At 40.1% G+C, this 20,277-nt stretch overlaps 1 protein-coding gene across 1 annotated transcript in view; it reads right to left on the reverse strand.

Annotated features, from left to right (window-relative positions):
- Positions 1-20,277, reverse strand: part of LOC149440067 (ATP-dependent chromatin remodeler CHD7-like) — a 156,812-nt gene that overhangs the window by 79,259 nt on the left and 57,276 nt on the right. The window contains exons 4-5 of the mRNA XM_089658980.1: positions 2,285-2,459; positions 1,656-1,793 (exon numbers count right to left, since the gene is read on the reverse strand). Coding sequence (XP_089515106.1) covers positions 1,656-1,793; positions 2,285-2,459 — 313 coding nt within the window. The remainder of the gene's footprint in view (positions 1-1,655; positions 1,794-2,284; positions 2,460-20,277) is intronic.

Consider the following 20,277-nt stretch of genomic DNA (forward strand, 5'->3'; position numbering starts at 1 on the left):
TTTTTCCATAAAAGTGTTGCATTTCCATTTCGATACTATGGGAATGGAACACACACTATCCACCAATCAATATCAAGGGGAAAAAAAACGAGACTCTAAAAAGAGTTAAGAGTGCAATGTGCAGAGTAATGAATAGCACATTAAAGCAGAGCAACCCTGGTTAGCAGACACAAACTGAATCCTCAGCAGCACAGGTTGTAAAATATCCCAGTGCTTTCTATTAAGGCAATTTTGTGCTGACTCAATCGCTGGAAGCACTGTTGAATCAGAAATGGATGGACAGTAATAGGCTGTGATGGTTCAAAGAACAGCTTGCTTTTCAGAGATTTCTTTAAGCCTTTGCTAAGGCAGATAATCACACTGATACCACTCCAGAACTAGCCTGCTATCGCTGGGAAAATAAAACACATTTCTATATATCCCATATACAAGCATCACATCCATACTGGTTTTTCACTGCAATATCAAAGCATATTAGGCATTTGTTTCTATTGTCTTGCATTAACCCCATTTTTTTAAAGCATTTCTACCTCATGTATCTGCTTTGGGTCTTTTCACATTAAAATAGTTCAACCATAGCTTGTCAAATTGACAAAAGTTAAAACAAATCATGATGATATTAAAAAATATTTTTTTAGATTTTTTTTTTTTTTACTTAGTATTTGTCATTGGCCATTATAGTTCATTTTTTTGCTTACTGATTTAAAGCATAAATCCTACTAACATTACTGTAAAAAGGTTATTAATATGATCAGCTGTTATACTTCAAAATTAAACTAAAAAATAGACAAGTAGAAACAATCAAGTCTTTGGACAAAACAGTCTTATGGGAAATATCAATACATTTGTAACTTAAATGTAGATAAAAATAGCTGTACAATTACAAATTTAAAAATAACTGCACAAATACAGCAAAAATAAAAAAACAAAATCACAAAGTTTATAAACAGACATCCCATGATGTATGCACAATGCAACAGAGGCTGGCTACACCATAAAAATCAAGTATTGACTAAGACAGGTTTAGAAACAATTTCCCATAAGGGCAAAATAAAGGAAAGCACCAGCAAACATTACGGTTAATTATAATAATTATAGATTTGTACTCCTTGAGTGTGTAATGGAAGCAAATGGCAACATCCACAATTCTTATTTTTACATTTTCACTTGTTTGATTTACAAAAGCTAAAACAAGGATGTCTGTTTTTGTAATAAAGTGGCGAGGTTAGTTACATTGAGCAAGGCTTTGAGAACAGTTATATGGTGTTAGGCCTGGTTTACACCTATGTGTTTCTGCATGCTTTTTACAGAAACGCATTACAGTCCAATTAGCAAGGTTTCCTATACAGCACATTCACATTGATGCTTTTTTCAGCCACTGCATTTTTGAAAAGAGGGACTTTTTTTTTTAAATGCAAAACAGTGTGTTTTTGGTTCAACAGACTTCCATGGAGATGCAGAAAAACATGTAGTGAGATTTTGATGCGTTTTTGACAGTTTTGCATTTTTTAATCTGCCCAGCAACAAATTGGCCCAAAAAAAAGAAAAATGTAAAATGCATCAAAAACGTGTGCAAAAATGCAAAACGCACCGCAAAAAAGGGATGAAAAGCAAACTGCAGAGGTGTGAACCAGGCATTAGGGAGGGCCACTTACCTGCTGTTCAGACTGTGACAGATTGGATGGCGAGTCTCTTCCAGTCCCATCAAGATCATCAGGCTCTTCATCTGAAATCTTAAATTCCAGATCTTCTGTGTAGCGTTTCCTTTTAACTTGTCGGCTGGATCGCCTTTTCTGTTAAAAAAAAAAAAAAAAAAAAAAAGTTTTTTATAGGAATACAAAAACAATAAAAATTAACAAGACACACATACATGAATTTGTACATTTCTGACATTAAAATCCATACAGCAGGGGGTGGTGGGGTTAGAGGGAAGGACTAAAAACAAAACCTGTAGCCTATTCAGTACCACTGCTGAGATTTTGTATTTTGGGTGTTGAACTGTACACAGACACAGAGCAGACTTGGAGCTAAAAAACACAATATGGCAATACCCAATACAGAAAATCTAAGATCACTTTTTCCCTGTTTTGAGAGGTCTAGCTTCTTAATCTTTTTAAATTGCTATTGATGGCTCTATAATTTGTGACATACTCCTAATAATAATAATAAAATAATAATTAAAATGGTTGTGAACAGCCTGCAGATCACCTATATGCTGTGGTTACAAAACATGGCTTCAACGCAGGGAATATAGCAACCAATTAATGAGCAAGAGTGCCATTACCTGTACACCAGAGTCATCCTCTTCCTCTGGTGGTGGTGGTGCTGCTGGTGGTGGTGATGATGATGAAGGGGGTGGAGTAGTAGTCGTTTTCTCTGTATTTTCTTCATTTTCAGCACCTTCAGGCTTTACTTTCACAACTTTCTTCTTTTGTGCACTTCCATCAGCATCAGACTTGCTAGAATATAAAAAAAGATATAGTTAATTTCTGCCAATAGTTTAATTCTAATTGCAGAATAATAACGGGTAGGACACAGGAAAGATTATTACATTATACAGGAGTAGCCTAAGACCATGGACATGGCAAAAGACTGTCAGTCAAGGGAAACCAAGAGGAGTCTGATAGAGATCACTGCTATCATACCCCATTAAAAAATCAAGCTCCCATATAAATGTTTCCCTTGTCCCTCTTAATCACTCTTCCCAATTGTAATGATATCCACAGCAAGACCAATCATATATATAAAAAAAAAAAAAAAAACTAAGAAAAAGGCCATTCACTAGGAAGATCAATGTCAGTGTACTGCGGTTTCTCTGCCTCCTGCTGACACCTCCCCCTGCAGTTGTCACCTCCAAAACTCTAAGACCCTTCTGAAGCTGAGGAAAAAAAAAGTCATGTAATCACTTCTAAATTTTTTTTTTTTTTTACATACACGTTTTGCCTTGCATTTCTATTATAAACTGAATGGGTTGTTTTACAAGGTGAAACATCACATATACTTTAAAGTGGAACTTCACTCTCTCAATCAGCACTGACTATTTTTAATCCTTATGCAGTTAGAATTCGCAGTAAATAGTTAAGTATGCCATATTTACTTTAATTTTTTTTTTTTTTTTAGATTTCTTCAGTTGCTTCCTGGTTTCCAGGCCTAGGTAACTGATGCCATACAACCCAGAAGTCAAAAGGAAGGGTTTTCTCAGCTACGTACACTAGCCTATCTGCTTGCCTGAGCTAAGGGTAGATGGATTCCAGAAAGTAAATGCTACATGAATCATCTGCCCTTACTCAAGATGGCCAGAAATGCTGGGGGTCATTTATATTGATTTCTAAACAAAATAAGCCACAGAGACATGGATGTATGGATGGGTTAGTGAATATTATCCATGAATTAAATAAGGTTTTTGGTTGTAGTATGATGTGGTGGCGAGTTTCATTGACACAGGTATGGTGTTACAGAGAGCGCCTTCTTCAACCTCTTAATAGCACAAGCTGAAGGGAGGCATTCCCAGATTTCCCCTATACAACAGATAGATGACACAAAGCCAAGGGAGAAGTCCAGGAAAGCTTCACATACTGTTCTGAACACGACTACTGGTCATGGTGGTCAGAGGACTGCAGTTTGAATATCAGGGGCGTTAAACAATATGAAATGCACTGTTGCACTAGCACCTTCTACACAATCTTTTCTCCTTTAGATCAGCTATATATGGATGAAAAAACTGACAAAAATGCAATCAACTTCCTCTAATGTGTTTGATGCCTCATATTTGTTCTTAGGCTATTAAAATTCTGACTGTTTTCTTGTTTTAATGAAACTTTAGTATATAAAAGTGGGATCACAAATAAACAAAACAAAACACAGAAACAGGAGTGATTACATGCCAAGGCTATCCTATAGATTATATCAGACTTCTACATTCCTGTATAAGTAAGGGGTGAGACTCCCTGCTTTCCAATTGTGGTTCAGATCAAAAGGGATCTTCTGCAGCTATTGTGGAAATGTCCCAAACTGGTGAGATACCAGGGAGAAGACCAATGGTGTATCTGGGGTGCATTGAAGTAATGTACTTATTTTTTGTGTTATGTTGAATCTCTGGATTTAATTCACATACAACTCTGGTCCCCAACAACACCCTAAATCAGTGTTTCTCAACATTTTTTCAGCCAAGGCACCCTTTAAAATTATGGACAAATTTCAAGGCACCCTCTAAAATTATGGTAAGTCCCAAGACACCCTTTAAAATTATGGACAGCCTTGAGGCACCCTCTTCTAAAATGTAAAATACTATTCATTTAGTTTTATATAACATAGCAACATCCACACATGTAGGACACCCAACACTACAGGTGATTTATTCTTCCAAATCAAATACACTTTCGCCAAGGCACCCCTGAAGAAACCTCAATGCACCCTGGTTGAGAAAGGCTGCTCTAAATAAACATCCTCTGATATGGTCCAGATGGCTTGAGACACTAGGCGGTGCTGAAGATTTTACTTTTACCTGGTGGGGTAAAGACCATGTATTAACACTTCTCTTTTTCTATATTATGGAGTTTGTTTTTTTAACTTGTACTTTCCACAACTCTTAGGTCCCTTTCAAATGGGTGTTTTGATCAGGTACGCCTGTCTGTTTTTCAGACGGACCTGTTCAAAAGGTTCAAGCATCCCTATGGACAGGAAGGTGTAAAACGCACTTGTGTCCACTTACACACACCTACCTTTGGGTATGGTCCAGTCTGCAAATAAAAAGAAAGTGCGGGGACTGCATCCTCTTCCATTTTTGTGGAGCAGATAGGAGGCAGCAAGATGTAACGGAAAGTAGAGTCCATTTACACCCTGCCTCCCATAGAGATCAGCGGAGTCTACCAGTGACGGCTCAGCATAAACTGAGCGGACATGGATGTGACATCCACCCACTCTGCCTCATTTAGGAGAGGATCTGCCAAAGGTCCCCTGCTGATAGAAAACAGGGGTTTTACAGTAACCCCCCTTTCCTATGTGTTTGGGTCTGTAATAAAGTTTTTGTTTTTCAAAACTGTAATCTGTCTTGAAAAATGAAAAAAGAAAAAAAAAAACAAAAAGACTATATGCAAAGCCAAAACGTATTCAGCTGCTGTTCTCTACGGTGAATATTGGGAAAGCAGCTGGAGACCAGAAGACAAGGAGAGGAGAGAACTTTGTTTAATGCTTTCCCCAAGACGGCACAAAATTGTCACTTACTTACAAAAAAAATGCTTCTTTCGGCCATCAATTGCCAGGTACAGTATACGCTTATAAGCAGCGTGCACGGCAAGAACTATCACATACATCTCTGGACATAAAGCCAATTGTCTGTACAGGAAAACGTCATTCAGTTCCCTACTGTTATTTATATGAGGTTTATATGCCACACTGACTTATGAACATAGTGCACAATGAATTTGTGTCTCAGGAATGCAAAGCATCATTTGATGATTGTTGTGTTTCTTAATGATCATTCAGCATCTACAGGGACACGATTGCTCAGTACCATAAACCATGTAATTGGGAGCAATGACAGAATGAAAGCAAATAACCCACTCTTAACTGTGAATATACTCCCGACAAAATCTATTACAACTTCTGGATTCTTGTGTCACAGGTGGAAAGGCTGGCAAGATCATTCTTCAAACAGAAAAAAAATTATCAAAGTTTAAAAGATCAGAAAAGCCGGCTTATTAAATAAGCTGTAACTCACAGAAATGGGAATCCCCCTGCTATATAAAGCTTTTGGATTTGACAAAGGTCACTAGTTGCCATGGGTTACTGTTCTTTGACTTGTTAACCCCTTTGTGACTAAAATATAAAACTTTACAAATCCCAATGTAAATCGTCCCTTGCCTCAAGAACATTAAAGTGGTTTTAAAGGATCAAGGTTTAACTTCATGCATTCAATGCATTAGGGAAATAAAAACCTTCTCTGTGCAGCAGCCCCCCCCAATACTCACCTAAGTCCCCTCTCGATCCAGCAATGTACACTGGAGTCTCGGCTATCCCGGGTCTTAATCTCCTCATTGGCTGAGAGACAGAAGTGGGAGCCATTGGCTCCCACTGCTGTCAATCACAGCCAGTGGGCCAAAGAGAGAAGAGGGGGCAGGGCCGAGCCACAGCTCCATGTATGAATGGAGTGTGAATGGACACATGGAGCAGAGGGTGCCCCCATAGCTAGCCGCTTGCTGTGAGGGCACCAGACAGGAGGGACAGGCCAGGTGCACCAGCGGGGGACCCAAGAAGAGGAGGATCCGGGCTTCTCTGTGCAAAACCACTGCACACAGCAGGCAAGTATGACATGTTTGTTATTTACAAAAAAAAAAGCCTTTAGAATCACTTTAAATTAGTTTTTCACATCTCAATGAACCGGTGAGTTTAAACAGACTTCCAATCCAATCTGCAAAAAAATTAATTAAAAAACCACAGAAGGGGATCTGTCCCCCTTGGTCTAGGCAGATCAGATAGCAGTTGGGTTTAAAACGGACAGTGGAGCCCTTTTACACTCAGTAGCCCATACAGCAGGCTCTGTGTGTCCATTCTGCAAAGATTGAGTGAACACGGACCTGTCATCTGCCCACTCTGCTCCAATCAGCAGGGGATAAGTGAACAGATCCCTTGCTGAGTTACCAGTTAAAACAACCCAGTTTAAAATAGAAAGAGAAGGAAAAACATTTGTGTGTATACACAAAAATATTAAATACCTTTTTCTCTTTTTAATATACAGTAAGGGCTCATGTAAACTGCAGCTGCTAAACTGAAGTTGTGCGTTTTTTTCAGAAGCCCCTGAACTCTCCTTTATGTTTTCCTATGTGTCCATGTATACAGTCATTTACAGGCAGTTGAGGGTACAGGCATTTTTTTGAAAGCACAAAAATCCTGTTCAGGTGTTTACCGGCATTTCAAAATGTCAAACTCTTGTAACCGTGTGTAAATGCGTTTATGCACATTTGTGTTTAGATGCGTTTTTGGGCTGGTCTATATCCAGATGCTGTCCAGTGCCTTTTTACTTCACAAATGCATGCACAGCCTTTTCAATCTATTCAAATAGACCCAGTACACCAGTGCAGTCAGTTCCAGGTTTCGCGTGCAGGAAAAAATGGTAGAACGTGCTGCATTATTTCTGCACAGAATTGTACTGGAACACAGCAAAACATAGCAAGAAAGCACAAGGAGTGATGTGTGCACTCCAGAATGCATCCGGAGGCATTACAGCACTATATAGCTCCTCCCACAGTAGCAAGCATGTTTCTCAAGCCACTTTGCTACAGTTGCAACACCCATCAGAAAGTAGTGCTCTCTCTGCTTCTGCTCCATTTCTCACAAAATGTCTGAAATAGTTACTATTTTTCAGTGTATTCAGGGCATTTGGGAGGGTCTCCTGAGGTTGTATTTTAAAAACGGTTCTAAACAAAAAAACGTGCATAAACGCGGTAAGCAAATGCTGTTAAACTGACATTATTAACCTACGTTTTCTAGCAGTAAGCTTCCAGTGGTCAGAAAAGTTTTTCAAACGCCCTGTGTACATGAGCCCTATGTGATCACAAGCCCTCTGTTTTCAGCTGCATAAGGGCCTTAGAGAGGTGGAGGTGGAGACTGCAAGGGGGCATGTCAGCAAGAGACAAGAGAAACAGCAGTACACTGATCTTCCCAGTGAAGAGTTGTGCAGGGGGGGGGGCCTGTCAGCAGAAGTCTTGGCCATTAGAGGACAGGCAGGCTGTGCTTCCTGCACAACCAGAAAACTTACCATGCTGGGAATGATGTGTTACCATACCTAGCATGGTCAGTTTGCAATAGGGAGACTGGTAGAATTACCAGGTATTTCACAAGAAGGAAGATATACAAAAGAGAACAGGATACTTTTTAATACAAGTATATGGTACAGCAGGCAAATATTAGGAATATGAAATGTTTGGGTAACATACACGTTAACCTCTCAGCATAGACCTAGGAATGTGTGACTGTATGAGTTCCTAATGCTCAAACCACAAAAATTAAGAGTTATTGCCCAGTTAATGGATGCACAAAAAAAAAAAAATACTGGTCGTCAAAGGGTTAAAGAACACCTGCCTAAACAAGATTTTATTATAGTTTCAAAGGGCTGGAATCACACAGCTGCAATGCAATAATGTTCATATGCGCATTAGAAAGCTGTGGCACCATTCATTATCTGCACCTTTCCAATGACACCTGTACTGCAATACACAACATGCGGTGAAGCACTCCTGTGCAGTGTGGTGTGCAGTGTTGCTTTTGAAGCATTAGGAAGCCAAATGGACTAACACAATGCATAGTTACATTACGTTAAACCGGAATATCTCCTGAACCACAGAATTCTACAAAATAATTTTCAGTTGGTGCTCACACAGCTATAGGATGACCAGGCTGAAGGTGGTGTGTTGAGTGCCTGCCTGTCCCCCTGCAGCATCATTAGGCTTCAAACATGAAGCTTACAAAGGAAAGCTGCTACTGGTTAATGTTATAAAGGGCTGTAATAAAACCACACCAGGTTCATGTTAAGATGTCGGTTCAGGCGTTTCCCCATTAGAGAATCCAGCATGTGGTCAATGCCAATGCCACAATGTGCGGAAAAAGAGATCATTTATAGTAAAACTCAAGGGAAAGTGGCAGATTTGTGCGGCACTCTATAAATACAACACGATGGCTCACTATTTTTGTATTAATGGCAGGAATTACAAACAATCTTTTCTTTGAAACTACAAAAAAAATCCCTTCTAAAAGCATCTAGCACAACATAATATCGAGCAAACGTTCAAGGCTGAAGGTTAAGTATGATAAGTGGTATGCATTTTACTGTCATAATCGGGTCATTACGAAGTGCATTATATATATCCGAAAAAAAATATCTTTTAAAGAAATTTTTCACTGAAAGCTAAACCACTTGTAAACGTTACTCATTTAGCACAATTGAAAGTAAACCTATTTCCGTCATATGAAGGTTAAAAACAGCAACCATTATATAAACTCTCATAAACGCTTGCAATGTCAATCATAACAAAGGCAAAGGCTGTAATTGTGCAGCTTGTTAACAGATAGCAAAATGAAAAACTACTGAAGGATTGTGTGATAAATCTAGTGTATAGGCTAGACCGCCACCATGGGGCTCCCTTATAATAAAGTGATATGGGATTTATGCCAAGGGAGCCAGTGAGACATTTCCTTGCACGTCCTACAAAATAACATGAAATACATGCTCCTCAGTCTCAACATAGGATGTTATAGAATCACAATTTTAGGAAGATTGGACTGAAGAAGTGGACTGCTTTTATCTTCAAGATACACATGAAGTCATCTTTTTAGCTTCCTATTACACAGAACAGGGAAACATAGGAGGCATATCGATACAGTAACTAACATTTGCATTATACTGGTAATGAGTCCTTATATTACGCTCTATATTGCCTTTGTCTACTGGGGAGGGAACACAGCTTAACTAGTAACACAAGCACAGGTTTCTCTTGTTGAATCCACGGCTCTCTTTATACCTGAAAAGGGATGGCATCTGATAGGATGCAGGCACTGCACAGCCAACAATTTTTACAGACACCACACAGCCAACAGAGCCAACCATGGCTGAAATTTCAGTAAGTTCATCAGGCCATGGCCATGATTGGCCAGTTCAACGTTGACCTTCACTGCCAAATCCTTGATTGCATTAGAATTTTTGTTTTTACCCTTTTTTCTATATCCTTAGTCCAGTCTGTCTCCGCCTTCTATACTAGTCTAATCGAACATCACATCAGCCCCACTCTAGCAGCCTTCTGGGAAATCTACATTAAGTACCTCAGGAAGCATTGGCTTAGGAGGATGGAACCTGGTAGCACATCATCAGCAGGCTGACTGCCAGAACCAGGAAGAGACCACAAGCTCTTGATAATCTCAGGGAAGATTGCAGTGCAAGACCTGGCATGTGACAGCTGTATTCCCTGGGTGAGCAAGTATGTGAGATCAGGATATCCCAGCAAACCAGGTAAGAAGAGGTTAAAGCAAAGCTTTTCCAGGCAGAAGGGGGGTGGGGGTCTGGTGAAGTTTCATTTTAAGGCCTGGTTCATACATAGTGCGGTGACCCGCATCTTACTGCACAGGTCACAGAGAAAACAATTGTTTCTATGAATCCTACACACACTGGATTGTCAATCAATCCTCCCACTTTTCCCCCATAACTTTAAGCCCCCTGCAAAAGACCCATATAGACAGCTAAAATTTTGTCCAATTCCTGTAAAATGACCCCAAAATTAGAGCCATGGGTGGCCCTGCAAGGAAATATTCAGCTTTACAAACACCGATTTCAAAATTGATGGAGTCGGGTGGAAAATGTAATCAGCTGGACAGTGATGGAACCTATCAGATACAGTCATTGTACGACAGCGCCATGGTCTTCAAGGCAGCCACAGGTGGAGCGTATGTCAGAATGCAGCCGTCAGTGGAGATTCCTTCATCCATATTGTCAGTGTGAATTAGGGAATTCATTGATTTTCCATCATTCAGCCCATAGCAAATCAAGCCATGTATAGCAGCCTTAAGGTGTATGAAGTGTTCGTTGTACACCTGTACAATTTTGTTAGAAAATTATTCTGAAATCTAAACATTCCTAATAGTTAATAGGGTAAAAACGACATTCAATTGGAGTGCAGAATGAGCAAAATTCCAATAGTAAGGCTAGGTTCACATATGTGCGGTTGGTGCCGCTGCGTATCCGCACAGAAATCCGTGCAGCTGCACCACCTGCACAGAGAAATGAGGACCCTTGGGCGGGTGCCATTAGTTCTAATGGCACGCCACCCGCACTGGAAGACGCAACCGTACTGCGAACCAAGGTTCCCGTGTGGGCTGCATTTTCAGAACAAGTGCAGGGACCTCTCTGCGTGTCACGGGGCACGGGAGTCCATTCAAATGAATGGGCTCTCGTACCGCGCAAAATGTGGCCCGCACAGCCGCAAATATGTGCACCAAGGCTAAAAGTGGTTTTATTCAGGAAAATCTATTCATTCTAAAGTCAAAGTAAAAAACAGAATTCTAAAGCTTTTCTGAACCTCATTTGTCTATCTGTAATGGCATTATTGAATGTACAGACAAGATGTTCACACAAAAATCTACCAGTGTATGGCCAGCTTTGGCTTTGCTGTAAACCTGCATTACGATAGCTTTGAGTAGAGTGGATATAGATGGAATTTGGTTTTGTTTAATTTCTCAGGAAAGGTTTTTTTCTATTTTATTAATAGTATTTACTATTCATCCGTTTTTCCATAGAGCTCCATTGAGGTCTGTTTTTCATCCATCAACAGATGGATAAAAAAAAACAAAAACGGACAAACGACCAACAAGTGTGAAAGGAGCCTTAGATGAAAACATTGATAAACACCCAGCGTGTCTCAATTACAGGCAGTATGAACAGGGTGTGGTACAGTTTTGCCTAAATGTCTCAGCACGAAGAGTTCCGAAAGTTAGGAGTGTGCAATTCAGAAAAAACTAGTGACCAAGGAGCATGACATAAGGGGAGATTTACTAAAACTAATGTACACATCTGGTGCAGCTGTGCATGGTAGCCAATCAACGTCTAACTTCAGCTTATTCAGTTCATGCTTTGACAATAAAACCTGGAAGCTGATTGGTTACTATGTACAGCTGCACCAGATTGTGTGTGCACCAGTTTTAGTAAATCACCCCCATAGTATCGCTAGAAAGACAAAGATGGAGATCCTACAAAGTTTAGCTCAACAAAATGGCTTCTTAGCAGTAATCTAGGCCTGCATTAACAAAGCATTAGGTCTGGAACAGAACAGGAAGGCCTCTGCCTCTTTTTGCCAAGGATTGGATTGCAGCCTGCAGTGACTGGGGACTAGCCTGAGAAATATACAACTTGTTGCTTGTATTTTGAATAAAGCCTCCCTTTCATCCTTATCTGATTACACTCTCTGTGCTCCAGGACAGACACAATGAGCGTCTATTCTGTTAGGACCAAGGACTGCAAGGGCACTTTTTCTAAATCCACACAATACACCATAGATTCTGGTTCCAGGCCATCTCATGTAATTTGCATACTGTGTTCAATTTAAAGATTCTTTATTATTGATATTAAAAAAAAAAACCTTGATTAAAAATAAAAAAAAAAAATATTTAAAAAAATAGACTTTGCCAAATTGTCCAGTATTAGAATTAAACGCTTGAAAGAAATATATTTTCATGTGTGGAATATCTTTTGACAATGGTTCTACATGAATGTGGACACTCAGGAAACGGAAAAGCCAATGAAAATGGGAAGTAAACACTGGCTGATAAAAAGGGTAAAACAGTCCATCTAACTGAGCAGAACTTTCAAGTATATTAATAAAAGGCATAGTCTACATTTTGCAGAAAAAAATAAATAAAATGCATCAAAATTATTATAAAAAATGAAAAATTTGTATTTATTAAAATTTTGCATTGAAGTCTGCAGAGCACTGAAACCTCAATCAGTAGATCACAGGTGCATTACTAGGGTTCTCTAGCACCAGATCTGTACAGAGGTGCAGACCTTCAGTTGTATGGGTGGAAGGAATACACAATGGACTGCAAGTGTTGTGACATCACTGCTCCACCGAGAACTACAAAACCCTCTCCTGTAGTGGCACATGTGAGATGTAGTTTCCCCATTCACATATCTGTGAATGGATGATGCAGGTCTGCTTGAGAAGCAAGGCACAAACACACCAAATTCAAACCCAAACAGAAGTCTGTAGGTAGAAACACCCTGCAATTCAGACAGTGGGGAGGTGTGTGGAGCTGGCAAAGGTTACCATGTTTCATGTTACACCTTAAATATGGGTGTAAAATAAAATATGGTACCAATGGTGGAATTTGGCTTTAAAAACGAAAGCTATATGTTAAATGACATTGTAAAAAAGGGGGGAAAAAAAATAAATTTCATTTCAGTACAACCTCATTTCCCAAAAAAAGTTGGGACACGGTGTAAAATCTACATAAAAACAGAAAGCAATGATCTGCAAATCTCAAACCTAAATTGTGTTCACAACATAAAATAGAAAACCTATCAAATGTTTAAACTGAGAAAATATGGTAATTTTGAAATTGATGGCAACAGATCTCAAAAAAGTTGGGACAGAGTAACAAAAAAGCTGACAAAGTACAACCCCAATTCTCAAAAAATTGGGACCAGGCCACGTTGACCACGTGTAGCATCCCCTCTTCTTTTAACACTCTGAAAACATCTGGGAACGGAGACCAGTTGCTGCAGTTTTGGTAGAGGAATGTTTCTTGGCTGAGCATAAGCTGCTCTAAAAATTGGATATACATTTCACCATTTATGTTACCTTTCCAGATGTGCAAGCTGCTCATGCCATACACAATAAAGCACCCCCATTCCATCAGAGATGCAGGCTTTTGAGCTGAGCAAGCTGAAAGGGTCCCTCTCCTCTTTAGTCCGGAAGACATGTTGCTCATGGTTGCAAAAAAACAAGTCAAATTTTGATTCGTCTGACAGTTTTCCACTTTGCAAGAGACCATTTTAAATGAGCTTTGGCTCAGCGAAGACAGCAGAGGTCCTGGACCATGTTCAGATATGGCTTCTTCTTTGAATGATAGAGCTTTACCTTGCATTTTTGGATAGTACAGCAAACTGTGTTCACAGACAGTGATTTTTGGAAGTATTCCTGAGCCCATGCAGTGATGTCAATCAGAGAATCATGCCCGTTTTTAATGCAGTACCGTCTGAGGGCCCAAAGACCACAGGCATCCAATATTGCGTTTTAGTATTGCTCCTTGCACACAGTTTTCTCCAAATTCTCTGAATCTGAAACAGGCAGTCCTGGGTTACAAAGATAGGTTCTGTAGGTTTGTTCTTAAGCTGAATTTGTAAATGGAACAGGTACATTTTTAAGTGTACCTCCAGACAAAAAATAAATTTAAAGGATTTTTGGATAGCATAGGGAAGGGTTAGCGCCCATATGGCATTTGTTTTGCTGTCTGTGCCCCTGTTCAGAAGACTTCACCTCACTTTCTGTCCTGGTGACAATTGGATTTTTAAAATTGTGGGTTGTTGTGGAAACAAGGATTGTGATACAGCTTCAGTGGAGACACCTTTTTCCCATGATTACTCTTACAGGAGTAAGTACATAATAAGGTCCCTGTGTTCACTTTTTTTTTTTTTTAATCTCACACATAATCAAAAATGCAAACACAGGATTTTTAGGCCCCAATTACATTTGGGCGATAAGGAATCATCCTGAATGACACCCTAAAGCGGTGCCATTTTGCAGCGATTGTTGCATGTAAAATTGTGCCTGGCTCAGGGACAAAACATGGTCCCTGGGTGTCTTTGGTGTGACAAATGGACATAGCGCAGCCCATTCAAGTGAATGGGCTGCCCAATGCGGGACATGTAGAAATGTGTGTGAACACATGATTTTCAAATTGCTAGCAGGAACCTGTGTTCCCGCTAAGCGATATGCGAATGGGGCCAAAATGGCAAATGGCTGGTTAACAAAAGTAAACACCAGCTTCATCTTCGTTATTAACGTGTATATAGACTTTTGCTGGCAGCCACTTGCTTTTTGTTACATTCTCATTCACATAACATGACTTTAAAAACATATTTAAAAAATTGCTACTTACCGGTTTAAAAAGGTTTACATTTTTATTTTTTAATCCAGGAGAAGTATAGCCTACCTAACTCTCCTATGCGATATAATGTTTCTGAGGGGCTAGGGAGTTATGTTTGCCATAATTAACCCTCTCTATACTGTGCTGTCAGATGTCCTCATTAGTTAAGTTTATGTACGTGCACACTGTCCTAAAAAGGGTGACTTGCCAAGCAAACAGTCTATTCTTTAATAAATAAGCCACGCTGTCTCATCTGGAAGACATTATTGCTTATTTACTAAGGCATTAGGGAGCTCAACAATCCAAAGGAACCAGATTTCATCACTTCACGGTCCTGTCTGCAGTAGGCTGTAACAGTTACTAATTCCTATAATCACAAATCAGTCCATAGTTTAGGGCAGAATGGTGGTTAGATCTTGGGTAAACCCCACCTTGGATGCAACTTGCATAGAGTTTGTATGCTCTCTTCATGTTTGAGAGATTTCTCCATGGATTTAGGAGTGTGGTAGACATTAGATTGGGAGCTCCTCAGGGGAGCAGGAATTGATGTGAATGCTGTAGAATACACTATCAATTTTTAAAAAAAATACTGGAAATCGTGAAATATCAAATTAAGAAACATTTACTAAAAGCAGTGCAGTTTCCTATGTACAGGGTATTGATAAAAATTATTTATAGAAATATAATTTCTATAAATCTTGACTGAAATATATCAGAACTGTAGTTTTAGAGCCTATTCTGTTGGCTGAAGAGTGGAGAAAATAAAACAAGACGTGGATATTTAAGCGACATGGGGAAGAGGCTTTATATCCAAAGTTCAATACATGCCGACTACAAACTACAAGGTCCTGAGTGCATGGCCCCATCTGACATGTCTGCATGTGTATTGGGTTCCTGTCAGGTGACGACATCAGCGAGGCTTTCATCATCTGTTAATTTATAACAAGCTTGTGCTTTCTGTCTGGTTTTATGAGCGATACACTTGGCTTGACCCATGTACGCACTTTTTCCTTTGGGAAATACCTCTCCTTTTCTCACACTTATGTAATGGCTACACTCTCCGGCACCTACTATTAAGAGGTGTATTCAAAAAAATTAAAAGGAGTCTATAAAAGCACACATTTAATGTAAACAGTCCAGTGAAATATGTGACATTTCCATCGTATTAGCATTGTCCTACCACTGAGCGCCAACTGGTAATGTGGATATTCTACATTTTGGAAGCCTTAGTGAGTTACAAACATAGGGGCATATTTAGGCCTCATGCACACTGGAAGTTTTTAACGCTGTAGTTAGAGGAGTCTGGCGGTTTTTTTTCTCCTGCCTCTTAACACCCCTGCATGTTAGCCTATGTGTCCATGCACATATAGGTGTTTAGAGGCAGAAAGCACGCACGCACACACACACACCTTTTGGCCATATCTCCTTGTTATTCCTCCTGGTAGCAGTGTTTTGACTGTAAATTTGTGCAATGTGTTTTAGACACACACACACACACACACACACACACACACACACCTTTTGGCCATATCTCCTTGTCATTCCTCCTGGTAGCAGTGTTTTGACTGTAAATTTGTGCAATGTGTTTTAGACATGTGTAAGCAGTAATTCATTTCAAAGGCTAGAATTAATTATTACACCCAAGCCCAAATGAATAAGCCCAAGTGCTTGATGCACCTAAACATATTACAGACGTTTACATGCGTCAAGTGTTTTTTTTTTTCTGTCAAGCAGTTTTTACCAAAATGCAGCTGCCAGAAGGAAAGGCGTCTAGGACAGACTGCCAAACATCCAGTGTGCACGAGACCTTATAGAGCAGTAAACCTGGCATTCACCAAAAATTCATTGCTTTGAATTCTTCAGATGCAAGTATTTTAAATTACTGATTTGCCACTAGAGAATGTATTGTGAAAGTCACATTCACCGTTTTATAAATATTCTCCATAGATGCATGTCATTTTATGAGCTGACCTGATCCTCCCTCCTAGATTGTAAGCTCCAAGGAGCAGGGCCCTCCGATCCCTCTTGTATTGAACTGTATTGTTGCTGTATTGTCTCCCGTTATATTGTAAAGCGCTGAGCAAACTGTTGGCGCTATATAAATCCTGTATAATAATAATAATAATAATAATAATATTATTCGATCATCACCGAGTCAGTCTTCGTAGTGATACCCACTTCCACTGCTCTGAAGCTCTAGGCACAAATACAGATTTTTACCTAAGTTCAAAGGAGAGATGTGCAAGACAAAGTTTACATGGGAGATGGAGATGTTCAGGAATTTACATGGACTTGTGTGGAGGATATGATAAAGCACTGAAGCTGGGCATACATGGTTAGACTTCTCTCCTTCTGCGAGAGGGATTAATAAATTCACTCATACTAAACATTATATTAATGTTATCTTTTCTATGTGTGTTCATGTTGTTCCATGTATAGTTTGTAGAAATACTGTATATGTACATGGAGGCAGCTATATTTGCTCTTGTACATGCAGGCTCTTCTACCTGCTTTAGCATAGTTGCACTGTGGGTGGGCTTGGCTGTATCTTCTTACAATGCAAGCGTATGGGTCTAAAGAAGCGCTAAAAGCCATGCCAAGGGCTTTAATACTCAGAAACAAGAAGTCCAATCACAAAAAATGATGATGTCCATATCTGCACACTTGTTCCAAAAGTCTGGCAGTTGCTGATCTGTCACCTGTTCAACCTCACACAAGATCTCCCATCTTCAGAGTGTACAGGCAGTTTACTTTCAAGACTTCAGGTGACCTCTGACCCCATACTGTCAGACTTCAGGTGACCTCTGACCCAGAAAACATCCAAGGCACAAAGTAAAGCTAAAAATTAGGAGAACAAAAATCCTAACCAAGTCTCCACAATAACTAAAAGCTAAAATTTTCAAAATTGCATCAACTTTCCAATAAAATTAAACTTTTCACATTCAAACATTACTCTATAGTCACATAGGATATAAACCCACATTGTGTGCACCAAATGCCTTTACAAACTCAGATACTACCTTGTAAAAGTATCAGTGACATCACCGTGCTACACAGAGCAGTGGCAGATCCCACCCACTACAGGCTGTCTGCAGAAAACCTACAGGGGGGGGGGGTAAGAGGGGGTTGAGACCAGGCCAGTCACCCTGCACAAAGAGCAGTAGTGACCAGTCTTTATTACAGGAAGTTTGTGAGGATTACTGCATAGATCTGGAAGAAATACACAGAATACAATACACATGACTCTTGTATTTGCTTATCCTGGTGTGCAGCTTTAAGCAGCTGTCACTAGATTAAAGTGCTTCTATATTCAAATGAATACATTCTTCTTTTAGTTTTGGATAGAATGGGAAAATGTTTAAATCGCAGTCAGGTTTTAAAGGGATCTTGTAAAAGAGATGTCCCCTCACGTTCTGTTATGGGGTTACCTTTCAGCAGACAGTAAAGTGAAGTGGAAGGGAAAATTGCAACAGGGGAACCAACAATAACAAAATCGGACAGGATTCTAGCATTCCCCTTCTTGGCGTATAAAAACAATTTTCATTTCTGTCTGTATTGCTATTAGGAGGTATTTCTGCTTCCTGTCCTGAGGACATTTTTTTTTTTTTTTTTTAACCAGTCACGAAGTGAAGGAATCCTACCACTTTAACATACATTTTTTATGTTTTTGATGATTTTGTGCAGCTTTAATGAAGTTTGGCAAATGCTCGGTGTGAGCTGATTTTTTCCCCCAATACATGAAATACAAAGCGAAGCCAACTCTGAAGCGCCTGTCTACCACTGCAGGTGCAACAAGGGAGCGCTAAGATAGACATCTATGGAGGCTTTGGAGAAGCAGTGAAAAACCAAAAAAGCAACATGCGGACAAATGTCTGAAGCAAAGCAGCGCAAACTCAACAGCATGTACTGGACTGTAAGGTAACCATTCTATTTACTGAGAGCTGATTTGATTGGCATTCAGAGTGCTTCAAAAACATGGGTCAAATGATATATTTTGAAGTGTAAAGGCCTAACTGAGCCTCAAACTGCACTAAAATTTTTCAGAAATTCTAATCCAACTCTATCCAAACTAGAAAAAAAAAAAAAAAAAGGTTTTGGCTATTAATACACCTTAAAAAGATAAATCTTGTCAAAGCTCTTTTGGTCATACTTCTCCTGTGACCCGTATTCAGTCAACAGTGGCTGAGCAGGACTGTAGCCAGTCCTGACCCTGGAGAGATCCTGACTTTACCCTACGTTCACATCTGTGCGGGTGGTTCCACTGCGGATCTGCACAAAAATCCGTGCAGCCGCACCACCCGCACAAAGAATTGCGGACCCGCAGGCAGGTGCCATTAGTTCTAATAGCACGCCGCCCGCACTGGAAAAACGCAAACGTACTGGGAACTGAGGTTCCCGTGCGGGCTGCGTTTTCCAAAGAAGTGCAGGGACTTCTTCCGTGCGTGTCACGGGCGTCCATCCAAACGAACGGGCTCTCGTGCCCGTGCAAAACGCAGCCTGCACAGCCACATATATGTGAACTGGGGGTGAAAGTCAGGATCCACCCAGATTGAGAACGAGAAGCTAGCTCAGCCTCCCAGTACGCTGCTGAGAGCCTGAGCCAGCCACTCCTGTCCCCTTCACAGCCCAGGACTAGAGGGACAGAGCAGAGACAGTGACTGATAGAAACTGGCTCTCTGCTAACTGAAGACCGAAAACCGAGTGATCAGCAGGCTTTGATCAGTCTGTTCTCAGTCATAGAGGAGGAAAAATGCAACATCGATCCACCTAGGCGAGTATGTATATTTTAATTCACGAATGTCTCAAAGAAAAATAATGCAGATCTTCATCCTCAAAGAGCTACGAAGGCTGAAGAATCTTCACCAGCCAACACTCCTCCAGGAGTGCCTAGTCCAAGATCCAGGGTGTGTGTTGCAGGCTTGGTTTGATCCACTAGAAGACACAGTACAGTCAGTCAGTGACACAGTGGTTTGACAAAAGGAAACTATAGCAGGCACCAAGGGTTCCAGCATCCATCGAACACATCCAGACGTATAGAATGCTGAAGGGTCTACAGCCATCGCAGCTCTTCAAGAGTGAAGATCGGTTGCATGGGGAGCAGAACATGCAAGTTAACTTTTTTTTTTTTTTTTTTTTGAATGACCATGGGAGTTGCTTGAATACAAAAAAAAAAATATGAGAGCACAAAAATAAAAGAAAATCTTTACATTTAAACAGTAAAACAATACAATAATGCAAAATACATGCTCACTGGACAAGCTACATGTTCACTGAAAACCAGCAAATACGCCAGGCTGGAAAATGTTTGCCCTTCCTATTTTGCATTATTGTGGGATAAACCCTGCTCCACAATGAAAGCTGTTGGCCATCCATGGAAACTTTTTTGCAAATTTTCCATGAAATGTATTTTCAAAGATTAACTGTTGTAGGTAGAAAAAACAAACACACAAATAAATAAATATTGAGGACATATTCTACTTTACAAAATGTGTAAAGTTTAGCAATCAGCTGTAGTTGTACCACCAAACACGCACACTCCGCTCCTCACAAGACCTCCTTCTCTCTAGTTCCCTGGTCTTCTCCTCCCATGCCCGCCTCCAGGATTTCTCCAGGGTGTCACCCATCCTCTGGAACTCCCTGTCGTAACCC

The sequence above is a fragment of the Staurois parvus genome, unplaced genomic scaffold (assembly GCF_062004578.1).
Source record: "Staurois parvus isolate SC_StPar_1 unplaced genomic scaffold, SC_StPar_1.0 ptg001119l, whole genome shotgun sequence".
NCBI lineage: Eukaryota > Metazoa > Chordata > Amphibia > Anura > Ranidae > Staurois > Staurois parvus.